Source organism: Lonchura striata, chromosome Z, assembly GCF_050655825.1.
Source record: "Lonchura striata isolate lonStrDom1 chromosome Z, ASM5065582v1, whole genome shotgun sequence".
In the NCBI taxonomy this organism is placed as follows: domain Eukaryota; kingdom Metazoa; phylum Chordata; class Aves; order Passeriformes; family Estrildidae; genus Lonchura; species Lonchura striata.
In genome coordinates, this window is record NC_140740.1 from 61,049,587 (window position 1) to 61,070,007 (window position 20,421).

Here is a 20,421-nt window from a genome sequence, read left to right on the forward strand (position 1 = left end):
AATGGCTGAAATTAAAAGCAGGTAACAATAAAAAGCAAATACCTTAGGGACAATATAATACCATCTCAATTTTTTTTTTTTTTTTTTTTTTTTTTTTTTTTTTACTGAACATAGTTGTAAGGAATTAAATTCAAATCATATCTCAAAAATTTAACCAGAATACACAGAAACATAAGCATCTACCTCGTTCTTTCACTACTAGTCTTTGTAGCTAACTCTCAGTTAAAAAAAACTCTGACATTTCATACTTCTTAAAATTCCCTAAATGGAAAAGATCAAAGTAGACCCTCAGGATTTGATACATAAATCAAATGAAAATTAATTTCTAGTACTATATCTAAATGCAGTCTTGCTCTTGAAGTACGCTCATACCTTCATCTAGCTTTATTTATTACAGTAGACTCTTTTCTGCAGTATAGTGAAGCACATTCTGAAGCATACTTCACAGTTAAATATGGACAGTTAAACAAGCCTCTAAGTCTACATCTGAAGGACCAGCCACATACCATTGCTATTCTTGCTCTTGGCTCAGAATCAGCATTCTGGCCTACTACAGATTTGCGTGCTTATTCAAACTTAGGGACTATCTCAAGTAAGCACAACCTAACCAAATGTCTAAGTGATGGCACTGGTTCAATACCCAAACACACCAAACAGTATTGCCACCTTTCTGTATATAGCTCAGACTCCCCATCTTCCTGGTAAAGTCAGTGGAACTACATACATATTAAGATTTGCAGGGCCAGCTCTGCAATTTACTGCTTCAGGTGTTAAGACCATATCCTGCAAAGATACAAAAACTTAAATTTAAGCATGTGAGCATTTCCACAGAAATCAGTGAGCTTGCACACACACTCAAACTAAGCATTGAAGAAATTTTGCAGAGGCATTAATTCAATAAAAGAAAAGCAGCTTTGCAGTTCACCTTTGATAAATATTATTTATAAAAACAACATCTTTCCAGTTAAGTTTGAACAGAAAAAAATTGACAGAGGAAACAATATAATTTCATTTCTATGTCATTTTGGAAGACACAATGAGGACAAGGCAATAGGAAAGAGTGTGGTAGCTTATTTCTGGAATTTCTTGAGATTTTTAGCTGCCTCAGGGCTTCACCTTTCCCTGCTCTTGGAAAAACAGCTACTGATTTGAATGCACTTCTTTAGTTCTCAAAACATAACAAATGTTTAAAACAGAAATCCAAGGGAGGTGGAACTTCACTGGGCAAGAACACTGTCCACTCCCTACAGTGCAGCACACAGATTCCACAAGCTCAACAGCCCCTCTCTCATCTTTTCCTTATTTCATTTACCCATCCAGTGGGATCTTATGAAATAAAACAAAACCTAAAAAAAACAAAATAAAGTGTGAGAAATCATGCTTAAAAAAAGAAAAAAAGTCAAAGAAAAATCAATACAAAAGACAAAACAAATGAATACTTGACAATCAAACACATACACATAAAAAGCATTTAAAGCATAAATAAATTACATTAAAATGATACATTAATTTATAAAAATGATGACATTACCTCTATCTTGTGGCTAAAGGTTTTATTTGTTAAATAAAAATGTGTAACATGTACTATTATTTGTCTTTAACATATCAATATACTCAGATTGAACTGTAATGCAGTACATCTAGAATTCTGCAACCAGGGACTGTGCTAGGTATGGGTCAGAAAAACCTCAGCCAGGTGCTCTGCCTTGTGCCAAGATTTATGGTGAACAGCCCAATGTGCACAATCAAGTTGTCTGTCTTTGGTACACCAATTACTTGTAGGGTATCCCACTATGCCACATATTTACTCTAAGTAAGTACCAGGATCCTCTCTAACTTTCCTTAGCTCTGTGCACATCATTCTTTTTGGCTGGTCTGAGCAGGCTGCTGCACTCAGTGGCATCAGCTGCCTCTGTAATGGTAGAAAAAAGTGGAACTGGGGGAAATATTAGTCAATTATCTTGAAATTAATTGTATTTAAATATCAAGTGGAACTTAAAAATTAAAAACTAAATATGATGGCACACTGAAATACATAAAAATCCCCAGGATGTGTTCTGCTATGAGATGGAGTAAAAATCTATCTCCCAAAACTTACCTGACTGGCTGACATTTTTTTAAAAGCTACATAGGGTCCTGTTTTGAATTAAACGAGTGGACTTTATGGCACAAACACTTCCTAGAATAGCGTTGCCTTACCCAGTCTGTTGTTATCTGATGCGGTTGAGTTATTATGTACATCACTGTTGACAGCCACCATTACTTGTTCTAATGACATTTGAAAAAAACACATGTAAGAGTTTAATTTACTATTAGTTAGCAAAAGTAAACTTCAGTAGTAGCTTTTGTCTTGTTTTGTGGGCTTTTTAATCTTGTTTTAATAGGTTCTCAGTGTTTGTGAAGACTGAAAGCTTACCCATATTCCACAGAAATCTAAACAATTCAGAGACAAATCTTTATTTGCTTTCAATGAATGGGATTTACACTATCAGCTTCAAGAGAAGTTCAATTTCACTGTCAGTAGCAATGACTAATTCATGTGCATTGTGTTTTCTTGATTGTTTCTACCCTGGAAGTAGGTAATCACACAAACAGATGCTGAACTTGGTAGCTTTGTACAATCCCACATTTCCAAAAGTGTGTGGCAAAATGCCTTTTCTTTGAAACAGTTATTAAAGTCTCATGTAAGGAACCAAAAAGCCCCAAAGGAATCTGCTGATTCACAGACAAAAATAGAGTATCAGCTGAAGAAAGCCTCATTTCAGAACAGTAAGCAATTTTCTGAAGGATGTTTAGAAGTTATAGGTTAGAAAAGGAGCAATATCATCAGGGTTTTTAGTAGTCTACAATTAAGTCTACTCCATGGGTGCTATTTTCCTCTTGAAATACCTAAGTCATTCAGACCTCTCCTGGAATTTTGCTTTCTTAAATATGGGAGATTACATATGTTCTTGGCAACTTAAGACGAAGGACATATACATGTATTTACATAAAAACACACATTTATACCACACTTTTAACACCACAGCAAATCATTGCAAGGGAAAGGTTTTTTGACTTTTGTATTATTCCTTACCTGGTCTTCTACAGTCACAGTAAAATAATATTGTTTTGTTTTAAAACAACTCTGAATTTTAATTAGAGAAATTATCAACTAATGAAATAATATTTAGTGTACAGTACACAGGCAAAGCACAGGTACAAACCAGATCTGCTTACAACTCCTGCAAACTTCACATGATGAGTCACGATGGGAAGGCAGAGATAGAAGGAATGTGGTACTATTATTTCAAGGAAGGCAAGCTGATGTGTTCTTGTAAATCACCAGAGATGCTTAGGGAGATGGTTTAGTGGTGGGCTTGGTAGTGTTAAGTTAATGATTGGAATTGATGATCTTAAAGATATTTTTCAACTGAAGTGATTATATTATTCTATTTTCTTAGTTGCATTTGAGTGTATTTTAGTAACCCTGGTAGCCAACACTGGCATCTAAAACAACCATTATGGGAGAAACCTCAGACCTATGACTGAATAGTCTACAGGAGTCAAGAAGTCCACAAGGTGAAGAGAGTCTTGCAATTCCTACTGAGGGCAGAAAAATTCATCACAATAAAAACATATTCGAGAGGAAAAACTTATTAACAGAAGAAAGGTGAAAAAAAAGCTGAGAGTCTATTAACTTTAACCACTAAATCATAGAAAGAAACCAGGTATAGTATATAGAAAAGAAAAGGATATATGAATACAAAATAATTGTGGGGAGTGATGTAGAGTGGGACAATGGAGCAAGGAAACAGGACAAATATAAAGGTGCACAAACTGAAGTGCTTTAAAAAACAAAATTTCATTTGTACACTGGATCTATGACTATTTGGAGATATTGAGGTAACAAAAGCAAAATATTATAGGCAATAGATATTTAGAAAATTATTTCTTGTGTTCTAACTGCCAGCTTCCCATTTGACTTCTCAGAGTTCACATTGACTTCAAAGTTCACATGGAGTCACTTAAGCAGGTTGAGGCAAAGCTTGATTTGGGCTTGAGTTTCTGCTGAGGTGCTAGATTTTGAGTTTAATATTAGTTTTAAAAGTACACTGCTGTTATATAAGCTGCCACTCAGACTTGTAGAGAAAAGTACACTAAAGAATAAAAATAAAAGAACGTCAAAATGAAAGTGGAAGACAGAAAAAAGCTATTCATCTTCCCCGAACAAGGAATGACAGAACTTCATTCATCCTTTAAAGGAACATTATGTATCTGTCTCTCTGAAATGCAAATTTGTCCAAGACAGTAAAGAAAATAATAAGTAGTTTAAAATGTGATAACTTTATTTCCAATAGCAGCTCTTCATTCAAAAAGCTTTGAAATCAGCACTAAATTAATTACTAGTCTTTAAACAAACATCATAAAGAATCTGGAGTACACTATTTTGGGAACATCAAATTTAAGCCTAACTGCTTAATAGCAAGAGTAGCTTGAATTATATTATTAATAAGGATCCAGTTGAGCCACCAGTGAGCACTTTTTTTTAATCCTACTTTCTAGAAGTACCACAGTTGACTATCACATGAGTTTTGCAGACTTATATCTCAGATACAAGATGATCTGTACTGTTCTGAGAGTTTACTCTGATTGGGAGATGGATAAAATGTCACCAACTACTGTTCACAGCTTTTTGATTCATTAGAGAGGAAATCATGAAAGGAAAAGTATAATAACAAACCCCCTACCTTTATACCTACTGCACTGATTTTGAAAGAAGAGCCTTTAAACATGATCCTTTTAAAATATAAAGAAGCCAATTTTTTGCCATCTTCAACCAGCACACACAAAAAAAACCTAGCCATCAATGGCATTATAACATCATATGCATCATAACATCTAATTCATATATTTGGGAAAATCACTGTTCTTGAGATAGTCACACATTCATGGACTCAGTTTCCACCTATACCAAAAATATCAGTCACATTTCTTCTTACTGGTTATGTTCCCTACAAGTGACCACCTAAGTCATTCAGGAAGGAAAATGTTACATGATGGTTATCTTCTGAAATATATTCACAAAGCAAGATGCAAAACTTTAGTTGCCTAAAATCCTTCTTGCACCAACAGAATTTGAAATACTATATTTCAATGAGTTGTAATAAACTGGAGGTCTGAAGTCAGACTTTCTTGGTCATTACCAACCTAACCTACATAACTGTCAGAATAAATAGAAGTTTCCCATAATGATGACTTAACTAAATACAAAACTAAGTTTTGGATACTCACATCCCTCTTGCCAATTATATCTTAACATATGAGTTACATAAATTTGGAGACTATGCAACTAAACCAAATCATTCAAGGGAAAGTACAAGCAAAAGATGTGCTGAACTGAAACTTTTTATGACGTTAAGTCTCATTCCATATACTCTCTTCATCAAGTGCAAAACATTTATTCTAATATTGCATAATGTTTGCGTTTTATTCAGAATATTGATTATGGCATTGATCTAAACAAAGCATTTGAATCAAAAATCAATGTACATTTTATTTTTTCTAGTGTGGAGTAATTTGAGCATGTATGGCATGTATCTCTTCATTCTTTTTACATGAACTGTGATTTATATGGAGAAAGTTCAAGCTGATGACTGGAAGGGAGGAAGACAAAGGTAAGATGCAGTTACATTACCAAAAAAAAGTAGTCTTATGAAATTTGTCAGTTTCTCATTTCAAGAAGGAAAAAAATGAAACAATTTATTCCTAGTTTTATTTGCTTCTTGGATCTGAGCCATTGCTTCGAAGAGCAGTGCTGGCTAATGCTGTGGCAAAATCAGGACAAAATGTCACCTAATTTTAGTTGGAAAGCAAGAGGTTCCTGGACAGCTTCTGCAAGATTTTTGTTGCACAAGGAAGAATAATATCTTGTTTAACAGAGAAATGCCTACACAGCAACAGAAGATAAAATTATCTGAAGAAATACGCATATTTTCTTAGGCTTTTGCAGGTTTTACATGCATCAGGCTCAATACTGCCTTTTGTTTGAAAGCACAAAAACATAAGTATTCACTACAATTTTTTTTTCATCTAAAAATAGTTTTTACTTCATGAAGTACTAAGGCCATATTTTTAATTCAAACAGTTAAGAGCTCTAATGACAAGCATAAAGATTACTTTTTTTAACCTAAGGATAAAAGCATGTACAGAAGACAAACAAATCAACTTATTAGAGGCCAGGGATTCACAGAAAATTCTGTATTTGAATGAGTCTCTATTTTTTGAACCAATTTTCCTGTAACTGAATTTACTTAGTAAAAGGGAAAACTAGTACCAGAAGAGACTAAATAGCCTGACCCATGAAATTATACATCAAGATAAAGAGTTTTGACCCTCTTATATACTCCAATTACTTACAACAGGAAGGCAGCAGACAATCATATTAAACTCAGACTATTTACAGTGACCCAAAGCTAAAACGTTTCTTCAAAATATACAATATCTCATAAAGATTTCCACTGTAACTGCCTCTTCCTCTAATGTCTGAATTTATGCTCCATAGATAAGGATGCATAAGCTTGTAATTTTATGGATGCTTCTACCTGTATTAGATTTCCAAGTAAGCATAATAAAATTGTAGTCACCAACGTTAGTATTGCAGCCAGTATTAAAACTATTTAATTGCTTGCTTCATTAGTCTAGAAGTTCATGAAATGAGAATGGAGGTCAAACAGAATTATACATACTTAGGTATAGAACCTCATAAATCATTTCTCAATGAAAAAGAAGTTAGAATTAAGGGATGGTAAAACTGGACCTTTATACCTAACACTTTAAAGACCAAAAGTATTTTGGGTTAACAGCTCTCTACACTGTTAACAAGGATCATTTAATGTCTTCATCTGTTTTTCTTTAGTTTGAGCTAGACTTTTGATTTTATTTCCCAGTATGATGCATTGGATATGATGCTCATTTTCCAAGCAGGCAGCAGAAAAGAAAACATTTGTGCTCTGCACTCTTGAAGGAGAAAATATTGTATGTTTCTCAATAAGAGTCCTTACCCTCATGACTTCCAGCGCAATATCCAACAGAAGTTTCCTTTTACAGTACTGCTGCTCATGCTGTAGTTGTTTTGCTTTCTATTGATTAGTGAGTCAAGGACATTAAGAGCTGAAGCTCAAACCACCATTGCTCAGAGACAGCCAGTACATATATTTTACAGAGCTTCTAATTCAGGGACAGTTAAAGGAAAAAAAAGAGAGTGTGAATAAGCAACTGCTCAGAAACTGAAACAGAACCCGGCATTAACAATAGCTCCCCACAGAACCATAGAAAATGTGCATTAGTAGAAACCCAACTCACAGGAAAGAGTGTAGCAATTGCACACGCATTTTAAAAAATGGATATCTGAGAGTTATTTTACACTTCATTTGCATGACACTGTATGCCTGAGAGATTAATCAATAAATCAAGGGATGCTTTCTCAAAGCTTCCTGCAAGTACTTGAAAAGTCAAAGCTCTTAGGAAAGAAGGCGCTTTACCTTATGACATCCCTAGAATTTGTGTTTAAATGCAATCATTGGTATGCATGTAAAATATGGAAATGCTACACGCTACAATTTTGACAAGTGTCAGTTTATAGCCACAAGAAAGATCAGAGTATTTGAAGGACACAGCATAAATATGTTTCGCCCCTTTGCAAAAGAGAATCACTGTCAATTTTTAAACTATTCTGTCTCTACCCAAATATTGAAGGCAATGCTACCATCCAGTTATCTTGAGTAATTCCAAATATTCTGTATTTTCAATATATGACCTTTTAATAAGACCTGGCAGGAGAGTTTTTATATACAAATTAGGGAAATAATACTGCTTGTTACAGTACAATAGGACTTATGGAACTGTGTCACATATATTCATTTATAATAGGATTATTTTGCTTACTGTTCCCTTACAATAATATTAACATCTTTGATCAATTACCATCCTCACAGCTGTTACTGACCAATTCTCCATTTTCCTTGCTATGAAATTTTACCTTGTGTCTGTGAAATCTGGGCAATTCTTAAAAGATGCATCTCATAATCACTCAGTGCCTCTAGTAAAACAACTGCCTTCCTTTACAGTCACTACTAATAAGTACTAAGTATTTCCACATCAATTAACAATTTTCCTTAAAAACATTCATCATTATCTTGATTGTGGTCAACAATCAAGATAGTGGACTGACAGCAAACAACCAAGAGCCAAATTCCAGTTAATCCCATTAATATTATGCTCCATGAAGATAAACTACATGATTTCTATGCATCTCTTCTTTCTCCATCTTCTGCAGACTTGCAAGTCCAGGACCAGAGATCACTGCCCCATTTTGATACAATCTTGGCTCAAATATTTCACCCCACAGCTTCTCTCTTGATTGAAAACTTAAGATGTAGGTACCATAGGTGATCAGGCCCACACAGTATGTGTTATGAGATGTTGGTTCTGATTGACAAACCTGGTCTACATCTATGACAAGGTAACAGTGGATGAAGGAAGGGCTATGGATTTTGTCTGCCTGTACTTTAGTCAAGCCTTTAAAAGCATTTCCCACAGCAGTCTCCTGGAGAGACTAGCTGCTCATGGCTTGTACGAGTGCACAGTTCTCAGGGTTAAAAACCATCTGGATAGCTGGGCCCAGAGAGGGTTGGTGAGTGAAGTTACATTCAGTTGGTGGCCAGTCATCAGTGGCTTTCACCAGGGAAAAAGACAAAACAGTGAAAAAAATGTCACTGGTTATCTCTTACCACAAATCCAGTGTCACAGAATGAGAAAGAGACAGCCTTCGAGTTGCTATCAACTGAACCTTAACTAAAGTAGTCCTCATCTGCAGTAACACATGGCCTTTAAGGGTGGTGAAGTATGAGACACAAGATGTTTCCTCCTGAACCCCAAGGTCTGGTTTTAGATTCCTGAAAAGTCATCTCGAAGTTTTGCATACATTTGTAGGTAGTTTGAAGAATGTGCATTCAGGTCCTGCACCTATTTCAAGGCTCCATAAACTTTTCTTTCTCCCAGGATATTACAGTATATTGGAATCCCTTCTCAGTGCAGAAGATGGAGAATACTTGTAAGGAAAACTACTGCACAAAACAGAACTAATTGAAGCAATTTGAATCTTCCAAATCCCATCTACTTGGAGCCATTGTGAAAACAATGTGCACTTATTCCAGGCTAGTCTTGGTTTGCTTTACTCTGTTCTCTGTTTTACATGGATACAAAATGGTTCTCCATTCAAAGAAACACTCTTCACAGGATACACTGAGAAAAGGGGAAGGAAAGTGGTCTTGGGAAAAGGGAAGTTTCCACTCTTCATATTTATGAATTCTACCCTTTACAGCACCCTTTTGATGCAACAAATCAGGTACATTTAATGTGCTAATTACACCTATATTACAGCCAAAAAGTACCACCTGTAGACCCACGCACTTTATAATAAAAGTAAACAATATTACTAAGTGATACTATGTAATTATAAATTTAGCTAACATCAAATAAATGAGACGTGAATCTATAGTAGATACCATGTGTAATTGCCATAGCTGTTGGAGCATGCTGTTAGCAAATCAGTGAATAAACTGTTCTCTTATTTGAAAGTGTATTCCTGCAAGTGGAGTGCATGGGTTTACATCTACATCTGACACACAGGATATGTTAAATGACTTCAAATTTCTGCCTGAATACTCCTTATCTGCCCAAGAGTGCCAGATACCACTGTCACACTAGGAACAGAAATTTCCAAGGTGTTTAAACAGAAATAGAAATATCCTTTCCCTTTCTGTGCAAGTTAAACAAACTCCTGTTCTGTTACCAGGTCAAGTAAAAAATCTCTCCAGCATATTACTGTCATATAATTTTGTAGACACAGAACCAGGAAAGGAGTATTTCTATTGCTCAGTTATCACTGTAGCATTGCTGAGGTGAGCCTTCTGAATTTCCCTCTTTCTACAGAAAGAATCATCTTGTAAATGTATTAAGGTTAACAAAATGCTTGAAATGCATTTGAAATAAAATATATTTCATCTGAAAGAAGAGAGATTGATGCTTTCCTTGGTGACAATTTCCCTAAAGGCACCATTTTAGAAAAGCAGAGTCCTCAGTCTTCACAGTCAGATTGACTTTTCTATCAATAAGTAGGTATACCAATGCATCTGACTCTTCTTGGGTTCAGCAAACAGAAAGCCTACTTTTGGGCTCCAGAAACTAAACAGGTTCCAGCCTCCAACAGCTGCAGGGCAGGAGTACATGGAACCTGGCAATGCTTTGGCCATGATGCTGCCAGTGCTGGCCAAGGTGATTTTCCCCACTTCTGCTACAGCCACTGCACAAAGAACCAGCCACAGTGCTAACACTTGCCTTTCTTTCATAAGATAGGGTTCCCATCTCATCCCCATGTCTCCAGCCTCCTCCCAAAAAATAAACTCAAGACTTACAAGGAGCAAGGGTACTGCAAACTATAGCTTCAATGACCCCTTCATACCTGACTAATCTTGTGAATTGAGACACACAAGACCATGTGGAACAGACATACAAGAAGATCCAAACAGTAATTAACAAGGCAAAATCTCTCTGGTGTAAACAGTATGTGCAAAACTACTTGCTTCCAGGCCCATGTGCTAAGGTAAAGGCTTCAAGGACAAAGAGGTTCAGAGCACATATTAGCCAGTAAATAAAAATATGCAGGGGTATATCTTCTTTTCTTTTATCCACAATTATTTAATCTATATTAAAGTAAGTTGACTATTTTAACCTAAGACAAACCGCATTCTCCTATAAAATGTTCTAGTACATTTCAAAAGAGAGCACGTGTCAAAAATTTTTTTCAAGTACTTATAGGACCATCCTACTTGAGGAATGAGGGAGAATGAGTTTTAAACCTGTGGGCACAATTGATGCCTTTCCCTACGGGCCAGAGAACATACCCTAGTCCCATTGGCTTTGATGGCACACTGGTAACCTCAAAGACTGCTGTGCATTGCCCCAGAACCAAGTCAAATTATACAGTATGTGCAAACCACACACCATGACTACTGTCCAGAGAGACCACTCAAAAGATAATACAGAACTAAGTGATTTCTGATTATGCAAAGTTAATTGGAAGGGGTGAGTCAGTTACGTGAGACGCATGCTATTATTGCAACTGAATTTATAATTTTCGAAACTATTGTACTTTGTAGTATTTGTTAGTGTAGGGCCCAGAAGTCTGGCATTTGGCCAATGGTAATTATTTAGGCGTGTTGCCATAAATTACTATTGATAGAACACAAAGTAATTTTTGACATTCTGTCAGAAAAATGCATTAAAGGTACTGGAGAGCTTTTGTGATTTTACTCTTGCCTGGACTGGAAAATAAGATGTTGATTGAAATAATGTTAAAAAACTTTTAAAAACCCCACCCAAACCACACACAAGCCTAACACAAGGTTGGAACACAAGGTTTGCAACATCTCCCTGGATACACAGCTAGGTTTGCTTAAACCAATGAATTCGTAACAGTTGCTTCACAATGAATTTGTAATGAACAAACCAAGACAGCACTTATGTTTTCATAAGTTATTTAGACCATTCAATATTTTCAAATATTTCAATAGAAAAAAAGTCCCTTTCAAATTCTGTTGAAAGCCCTGACATTAATTTTCCAGAATCATAAGAAAATATCATATGCATCATTATTATTTACAATTTTGACTGCATGTATATTTTTTCAACCAAAAACGTATGTATCCATGTATACACAAATATACATAACAAGATACATACATTCTGAAAAAATAACTGAAACATATGTAGTATTTTATAGTGACATCTGTTCTAAGAATAAATAATTAATCAGGTATATTTAATAATGACATTCTTTACAGGTTAGTCTGAATAGCTTTATTATCTCACCTTCATTGTCGCAGTCTTGCAATGAAAGCCATATTTGATCTACCAGACCAACTCCTTTTACTTCACCATGAACTGGAATGGAATGCATTACCATTAATGCAGTTAATGTCAATGATTTGGTTTTGCAATTGCCAATGCTACTCATTTTTAAATTTATATTTTTTTCCTCAATTGCTTTTGCTTTCTACACTGCAGGAGAGAAAACATCCATTGTGATACTTTTAGATTGTTCTCATTTCACATTTTTCACCCATAACCATCTATAACATGAGAAAGACTATCATTATTGATATTTTTTGGACTAGATTCTATCAGACATAACTTGCACATGTGTTTTAGAGCTATAGAAGCACACACCACTTAAAAATATTAAAAACTGCAGGATCATGCTTTATGATAAGCAGCAAGGAGATATTCTTCAGTCACTGGCCAAATTCTTCTTGGTGTATATTCTTGCCCCACAAATACGAAATTGTGGTACAAATAGACTGCACAAAAGTCAGAATCAAAGCTTGATCATACTGCATGCAGCATTTTTTTTTACTTGGTGTTTATGGTTTTGTCCTGGACTTTTGCTTTTGATGGGTATCACATAGAGGCAAACCCCTTACTACTTAACATTGAAACAGTTTGTTCAGCATTTGGTGCTACTCCTCACGCTGAGTACTGAAATTAACCCATAACCAACTTGTGCTGCCTAAAGTTTCTGCAAGTGTCCTTCTGTTGTGACAGAGACCCTGGTGTTCCCTTGCTGAATGCAGCTATACAACAGGTATCCACATCTCCCTCTGTTCTACTCCAAGGTACCTCAGCATGTGGCATCACATAAATGTGGACAGAAAAATTGCAAATTCAATGCTGAGTATTCTTTGTAACATGAAAAAAGATAACTTCACATGCAAAGGCAGCAGATCTGTAGCCAGCAGACCTGGACATAGATTATTAATTCAATGTAGGGACAAACACCTGAAAATAAAAAGTATATAAAAGAAAATCCCAGACAATTGGCAAGGCTCATTTTAAATAACCTACTTAAATTATACTGCTTGAAAATTTGTGTAACTGCACATTTATATATATCTGTACATACAAACTCCCTCCAACATATTTCATATGAATCACTGAAGAGTTTTTCCTTGCAAATTACATTAACATAAAAAATACCAGCAATAGAAATAGATTTTTTATTACTAGCATTTTATGAACACCAAAATGTCAATAGAATATATATATATATATATATGGTTTAGGCCATATTAAATATTATGTCAGTAGAATGAGCAAAGTGAACTGTGGGCATTCTTTGACTGGTTCAGGATTATGATAAACAGCAAATTTTGATCCATCATGTTCAACAAGTGTGATTAATTTCATAATATTATATAATAAAACTAAGCTCCTAAATCTTGCTCCTGGAATCATGATAACTCTAAATTTGACCTTTATCATCTCCAGATTTTCCTAAAGGCAGGAGAAGGAGAAAATGATGGCCTGAATGTTATTTATTATTTTTCAGCTGACACAAAAATTATACTAGACCAAACTTTTTAGCTCTTGCAAACACATTCAGCTTATTCTACTCAAGTTAACAGATCTTAAATATCACTTTAAAATCACAGAATTTAATTTTCAAAAAGCAGACACTGTAATGCAGTATGATGTCTTTGGGAATACTAAAGCAATTAAAGAACAATACACAGCCTTGCTTGCTTCTTGACAAAGCATCAAACCTCTATTTTGTCAGCTTATTAAGAAAAAAAAAAAACTTGGCTGAGAGAATACTCTAACAGGATTCTGAACAAAAGATTTTTCTATATTTCTGTCTGTTTAGATATTTCTCAAAACAGGAAAGATATTTTACAGTAACAAATATTTCCACTGCCACTGAAGGAGCATTGTTTCCTTTCCTGCAATTAAAATACTGGATCTGGTACTCCCTTTAGGATTTACAATATAACTTCAGGAAGTAAGGTTAGTTAATGAGCATGTAACATGTTTACTTAGCCTACACTAACTTAATTCTAAAAAAAGGAAAAAATGCATCGCAAATCTAGAAAAAAGGCAGACAAAAACCATATTAATATTTTTTAAAATATGTATCTCACTTGCAGCTCTGTAAAACAAACTACCAAAACACATAAAGAAGTATCATTGCCTACACAATAGAAACAACCTTTCCCTTGCAAAGACAGAAAATTTTCTCAAATTCAACTCTATTTTACAAATCCTGCAAAATCAAGTGATTCATATATAACACTGCTTAGCAGCTTTCCCGTCCATAATGTAACCACAGTTTTACTGGGGATAGGATGGCAGGGGAAAAGCCCCTTTCATGCCTGACATGACACTGCTCACAATAACAGCACCCTTGTAGCTGGATCAGAGCAGAGCCCTGTCCTGTAACAATGTGACTTTCTGACTGAGTCCAACTATGCTAACACTTATTGATGACAATATTGTATAAAATAGTCATTAAATCTTCCAAAACACTCCTATGACTGGACAAGGGTTGTAAGGACAGACACCAAGTAGCAGCTCTGACCTTGAAAGAAAACTATTGATTGGATTCTGCCTTGTGAAAGGAAGGAGGGAAACTGAAACCAACCATTGTGAATCATTAATGAGCTCTCACACCATGGATCTAGCTCCAGTTTTTTACATATCCACGTACATTTTTCTTTTCGCTTCCTCAAAACTAGCCCATATGCAATCTATACATGAAAAGAAATTATAAATTCATTCAAGACAACATGAAGACAACCTCTAGATAACTACTCTGTTTTGTGTACATCAGACTGTGTAATACTTAACAACATTAGTGTTACATATACTTTTAAATACACACCCATATATATATATGTGTGTGTGTGTGTGTGTGTGTGTGTGTGAATGTTTACTCATGTTAATTACAGTAAATTAGTAAAAGATGCTATTAATTGCCTGTGCTACTACTATGTTTTTGTTTGTACCACTGAGGCAGAATGTGACTTTCCAGTCTTTTGATAATTCCTAGGACTGAAAGAGCTTTGAACATATTTTCTGAGGAATTTGGAGGTAAAAAAGGAGATGTTTAGGTTGTTGATTTTTAAAGAAAAGCTCTTTATATATTGAAATAAAATAAAATAATATTAAGAGTTATAATCTGTGTGGCAGGAAAAATTCAAATAACTGCTGTTTTGTATTGATTAGGACTAAAGAGATAGAGAGAAGTAAATGGGGAGCAAAAAGCCTACCATTAGACAAAACATAGGAAGGTGTGTGATTATTTTCTCCTTATTTATCATAAATTTTATTCATCCTCCTTCTTACTGAGCTTTCACTCCTCAACACATTCCTTAGTTATTCTTCTACAGCCTCTTTTCCTACTAATTGTATCCAACTGCTTTTCTTCAGAGGGTCCAGCCACAATGTTATTTATTGTAACACAAAGCATCCTCCTCTGCTCTTGGTTCATCTAGTAGTCCTAAAGAAAATCATCCCCTATTAATGTACTTTTACACAGAAGTCATAACTTAGTTTATAAAACTACTTTTCTGATACCTTTATTAAACAAATCAACCATGTTAAAAATGGGAAACTATTAAGCCAAGATTTCTTTTTAAATGCAGTCAAACCAAGAGAACTTAAAGAAAAATCTCTAACAGTCAAATGATCATTGACTGTAGGCATTTCCTCTTAAAGAGACACAGCCCATCAAAAACCAGCAGGGTACAAATATGAAATGATTTTCCTGTTCACCATCCACTACACGAAGGAATAAATGTAATGACTCCTGTCTTCACTGTCACACAGCAGTGCATTAGCAGAAGTATACAGGCTGTGTCAGCACAAAGGAGCACAGGGTTGTCCAAGACAGTGAGTTCACATGTGAGAGAAATTGGCTACTTTCAAAACATCCACATGATTAGTTTCCCTTTAGTTGCCTATTTAATTACCAATACTTTCACTGTTTAGCAATTTGAAATGCCATCTTTACCAAGGATAATATGGTAACATTGACAAAAGTAGCAATTGCTACTACTGGAATTAGATTCAGTTGCCTTCTATACTAATAGGATATAAAAACTCACCACAGTAACACTGCAGCTTCTTTACTTAATAATTACAGAAATAATATCATGAGATAATATGCCAACCATTATCTGACGCCAAGTATATAGAGGATTAAAAATTCTGTATTGGAATAATTGCATTCAGAAGGAGATTTCCCTTTAGCCCTGAACTCTGAAATACAACACTTCTGCTCACATCATGGAAATACACATTTTTGTATTCTAGCAAAAAGATGTCCAAAAAAGATGGAAAGAGAATAGGTAAGAAACAGTGAGTTATACAAGGATACAGATACTCATTAGGTAAAAGGGAAAGAGATGAGTACAACATGCAAAGGACAATGCACAAACATTAGCAAAGCCAGAAATAAATGCACCTTCAATGCTAGCACAAAACTCGTGTATGACCAAACAGTAAATTCAGCAAGAGCTTTACAACAGGAATTATGCTGCTACAAAGAAAGAGAAGAATCATTCACAATGGTTTTGTTCAGTTTACGTTTGTGCTCTAGCTCTGTCTTTTCCAAAAGATTCAAGCAATGAATGATGAGGTGTTACAATGCCATGAACTGGCAATATCTAAATGCCATTTCCAAGGGTCTATAACATCTGTGAATTAATTATTTCTGATAAAACCAGAAAAATAATATTCCAAATCAAAACACCATTACTAAATATCTCATTCCCATTAAATTTCAAATTAAAACCTTCCCACTTTGGTTATATGGCTGTGTTCAGCCCCATGGCAGTTTTTATACAAAGTCAAGGAGGAATAAAAGGCAGTGGAATATATCTCCAAAAAAAAGTTTACAATCTTAGCTATAATTACTACATCCACCTAACTGCAGGTCAGACAATACTTGTAATAATTTGCAAACAATGGTCTCCATTTAATCCTATGTATAAAGTCATTTAGAGACCAAGGGCAAAATTTTTCCATTCTATGCATGTTACAAATCTGCTATCTGTAGAGTCCATCACAGTGCTGATTCTGCACTGACGGGTGGCTCCTATTTCCATCAGTGGTGTTAGTGGTGCTGAAAAAGCAATAAGACAGGCTAGGGCAAAGAGATATGTCTCACTGATGGATGATAGGGTTCTACAGCACCCAACACCATGCCAGAACAAGCCATCCTTCTAATTTTACACAGCTGATCCACAGTTCTAATCAGCTGCTTCTGCACGAACAATGATTTGCACATGGTGGGTGAGAGAAGCCTCATTTTTTTGCATTCATTATTTTAATTGTACATATTGTACACACTGAAATTCACTGTATTCATTGAAATAGAAAAAAGCCTGGCTGCTGATTGCATTTGTTACTGTATTCTTGGATATGTTCACATCCAATCTTGTGGCTGAATGTCACTGTACAGAGCTTTGCTATCTCAGCTTCCTACCCTTTTGATTCCATAGTGGCTGATCCGAAAGAAGCACATTTCTTGCCCTGCATCTTTAGCAACATTGATCTGGCCTTGGTGCATCCCAAGTTGAAGGTTATATATTTCAAATTTTCTTTCCTTTTTTGTTTGGTTATCTTATAAAGGTACGTTGGAATTCAAGACTATGCAGATTCAGTGAGGGGCACCATGAAAAACAGGTGACTGCAGGACACTATTAATAACTAAGCAGCTGGACATCACTCACAACAGAAACACAGATGTCTTCCTCTGGTCCCATGATATTATTTTGAAACACAGACAGCTTCTGGTATCAAATTCCACAGTAACAAACCAGCTTCATGACCATACAGTTTTACTGACTGCAAGAGCTTCATTTCAGTTTGGCAGACTTTAGAGACAAGAAAAAAGCTACCTTCCCAAGCTTTCACTTTGCTGTTACTGAGGTCAGAGCAGCTCCTAGGCCCAGTCATGGTGACTGGACAAAGTCGGCAGTGTTTGCAAAATACTTGTAAAAGATATATTTCCAATACCATCCACACTTTGACAAAGCTCTGACATTGTTGTTCTGCAATACATTATCTGGCCTCTCTCTCATGTCATCAGAGATGATACTCTCCACAGCTCTCAATCATCTCCCCTCAGAATTTTCTTTTGCTTTCATTCCTTTCTTCATTCACTTTCTCACTATTTTTTGGGTTGGTTTTTTTTTGGTTTGTTTGTTTGTTTTTGGTGTGTTTGTTTTGTTTTTGATTTTTTTTTTTTTTAGTTTTTTTTTTTTTTTTAGTTTTTCTTCATGATATCAGGAACCTGATTTCAAAGCCTGGTTGGGACTTCCCCAGACAGACAAGAAACCACGCTATGCCTGTTTTTGTCATGCTTCCAACAGAACTGAAGTGAATCTCACCTTCCTCATCACAACCAAGTATGGCATCTTCAATCCCAGCAATGCCTACACAGCTCTGGACTCCCATCTTAGTCCCTTCACACTCTTTTCTTTGTATTCAGAATATAATCAATCCTTCCAGTACAAAATTGGAAAAGAGTGTGATTTTTCCCTTCTTTGGCTTACCTCCTCTTAGTTACATAGCAACCTTTTCCTCTTTCTTCATCACAATTTCTGAAATTCCTTACCTGCACACCTTTTCTAGTCCTCTCACTTGGACCTGAAGTCCTCCTCTTCTGTATTTCCTTGCCTCTATTTTCACATCTCCCTCACTCTCTTCATCACTTCTCAGGTCATCTTGTATAACATCAAGCTTGGGCTTTTTGTTTGTTTTTTTCTGGAAAAAATAATCTCATCTGCCTCTGAAACTATTAACTGTGTTTCTCATTATGCTCAATGAGTGATTTGCAGGATGTTCACCCACTCTTATTCTTGGACTATTAGTCTTCTGACTAGAGTCACCTTTGTGTGTACCCAAAACCTTACTCAGCCCCTGACACTTGACCCATGACTCTTACTCTTGACCCATGACAGTTATTTCCTGATATTTTAACATATCATTCAGCTTCTGTGCTTAGGGTTTTGCATGATTTACAGTTCAGAACTATTTGTTCAATCAAAACTGCCACACACTACACTTGCTTACAATACAATTATTGGATTCCTTCTGTCTCAGAAAGGAGAAAATGTAATTTCCTTCATGAAGTAGTAGTTAAGATGACACTAGTATATGGAATCTCCAACGACATGTACTGCCATATAAGACAGATGAAGATCTACACAAAGAACTAGAAAATATTATATTGCAGAAAAGGAAAACTGATTCTGTTTGCTTTGCTTGCAGTAATCATGCAAAATCAAGAGAAGTTTATTTTCCATATTTTTCCACCCTAGATCTATAATCTTTTAGACCTTTCTGCATTATTAGCAACCCCTTTTAGTGAAATTTTTAAAAAAATGTGCCAGAACAGCCATCTCATTCCAGAAAATGTGCATCATAAGCAGTGAAGTAATGTATTTTAAAAATTGATGTACTTGGTTTTTAAGACTAAACTATGGCTTTACTGGACAAATTAAAACCATGAAGTTCTGCTAAAGGAAGCAGCAAATAATTTGAGTTACATTTAGGAAGATATTTATCTACCTGTAGCTGACTGGCTATACACCAAAAAAAAATGCACTAACATACATGACCACAAATATGAATGCACATAGACCCTTCAGTCTGTGTAAGTAGATTCATCAGATCAGTTTACAGCCTGTGTTGTGTCTACTACTAAGATCATGCAGTTTTCTTACTGGCACCAGCAAAATACCTTTTGCTGCACCTTTTGTGCTTTACATACACACCAGCCAATTGGGTCAGCTGCATCGGAAGTGCAGCTAAGGGCATCCTCTGATATTTCAGTTCCTTAAACTCCTTCTTCAAAAAGATTTTTGTATCTAAGACAGAAGAATTGGTGTTGGTTCATATCTTGTCCAGAGCAGGCTCAGAAGAGACCTTATTACCTGAGGTTCTTCGTTGTTACCTTTTTAAAGTCCTGCCGTGTTTGGAAGTGGTAATACCACAAACCACTCATATTTCACTCCCTGTTTAAGAAGCTACTTTACAATCACTCTAAGATGTCCCATTCATCCAGAATCCAGTGTTAGAGTGCCAAGGTTAATTGAGGAGCTAAAGGCCAAGATTAAGTTCCACCTGTTCTCTGGGAGGATTTAGTTTCCAATGTTGCTTTCCCAGATGTACATGGAAGCTGACACAGTCAACCACAGGACCTCTGCCTTCAGTTCTTCTCTTCCTAAAGAAATGCTGACCTCCATCATCCTCAATGAGTCTGATTCCCATCTACACTCATTTACTGGCAGAGCAGTTAAACAGGCCAAAGCATTAAAAAAAACATTCTGGCTCATTGACCTTTTTTTGTAATTTATGAAGGACGCTACAAACACATCAACATATTTAGATACCAGTGATGCATTCTATGCAGCCTAGTTCCTCATCCCCTTCAAAATTACCCCTCAAAATTACCCCTTTTTTTGTAATTTATGAAGGATGCTACAAACACATCAACATATTTAGATACCAATAATGCATTCTATGCAGCCTAGT

The 20,421-nt window shown here is 35.6% G+C and overlaps 1 protein-coding gene across 3 annotated transcripts in view; it reads right to left on the minus strand.

Moving 5' to 3' along the window:
* NTRK2 (neurotrophic receptor tyrosine kinase 2) overlaps positions 1 to 20,421 on the minus strand; it is a 193,519-nt gene that overhangs the window by 104,765 nt on the left and 68,333 nt on the right. For 2 of the 3 annotated variants that reach the window (XM_031507311.3, XM_085566788.1), the window contains exon 12: positions 11,914 to 11,985. The exons of the other annotated variant lie outside the window; for it this stretch is intronic. In XM_031507311.3, the coding sequence (XP_031363171.1) occupies positions 11,914 to 11,985 (72 nt within the window). The remainder of the gene's footprint in view (positions 1 to 11,913; positions 11,986 to 20,421) is intronic. 3 annotated transcript variants of the gene reach the window in all.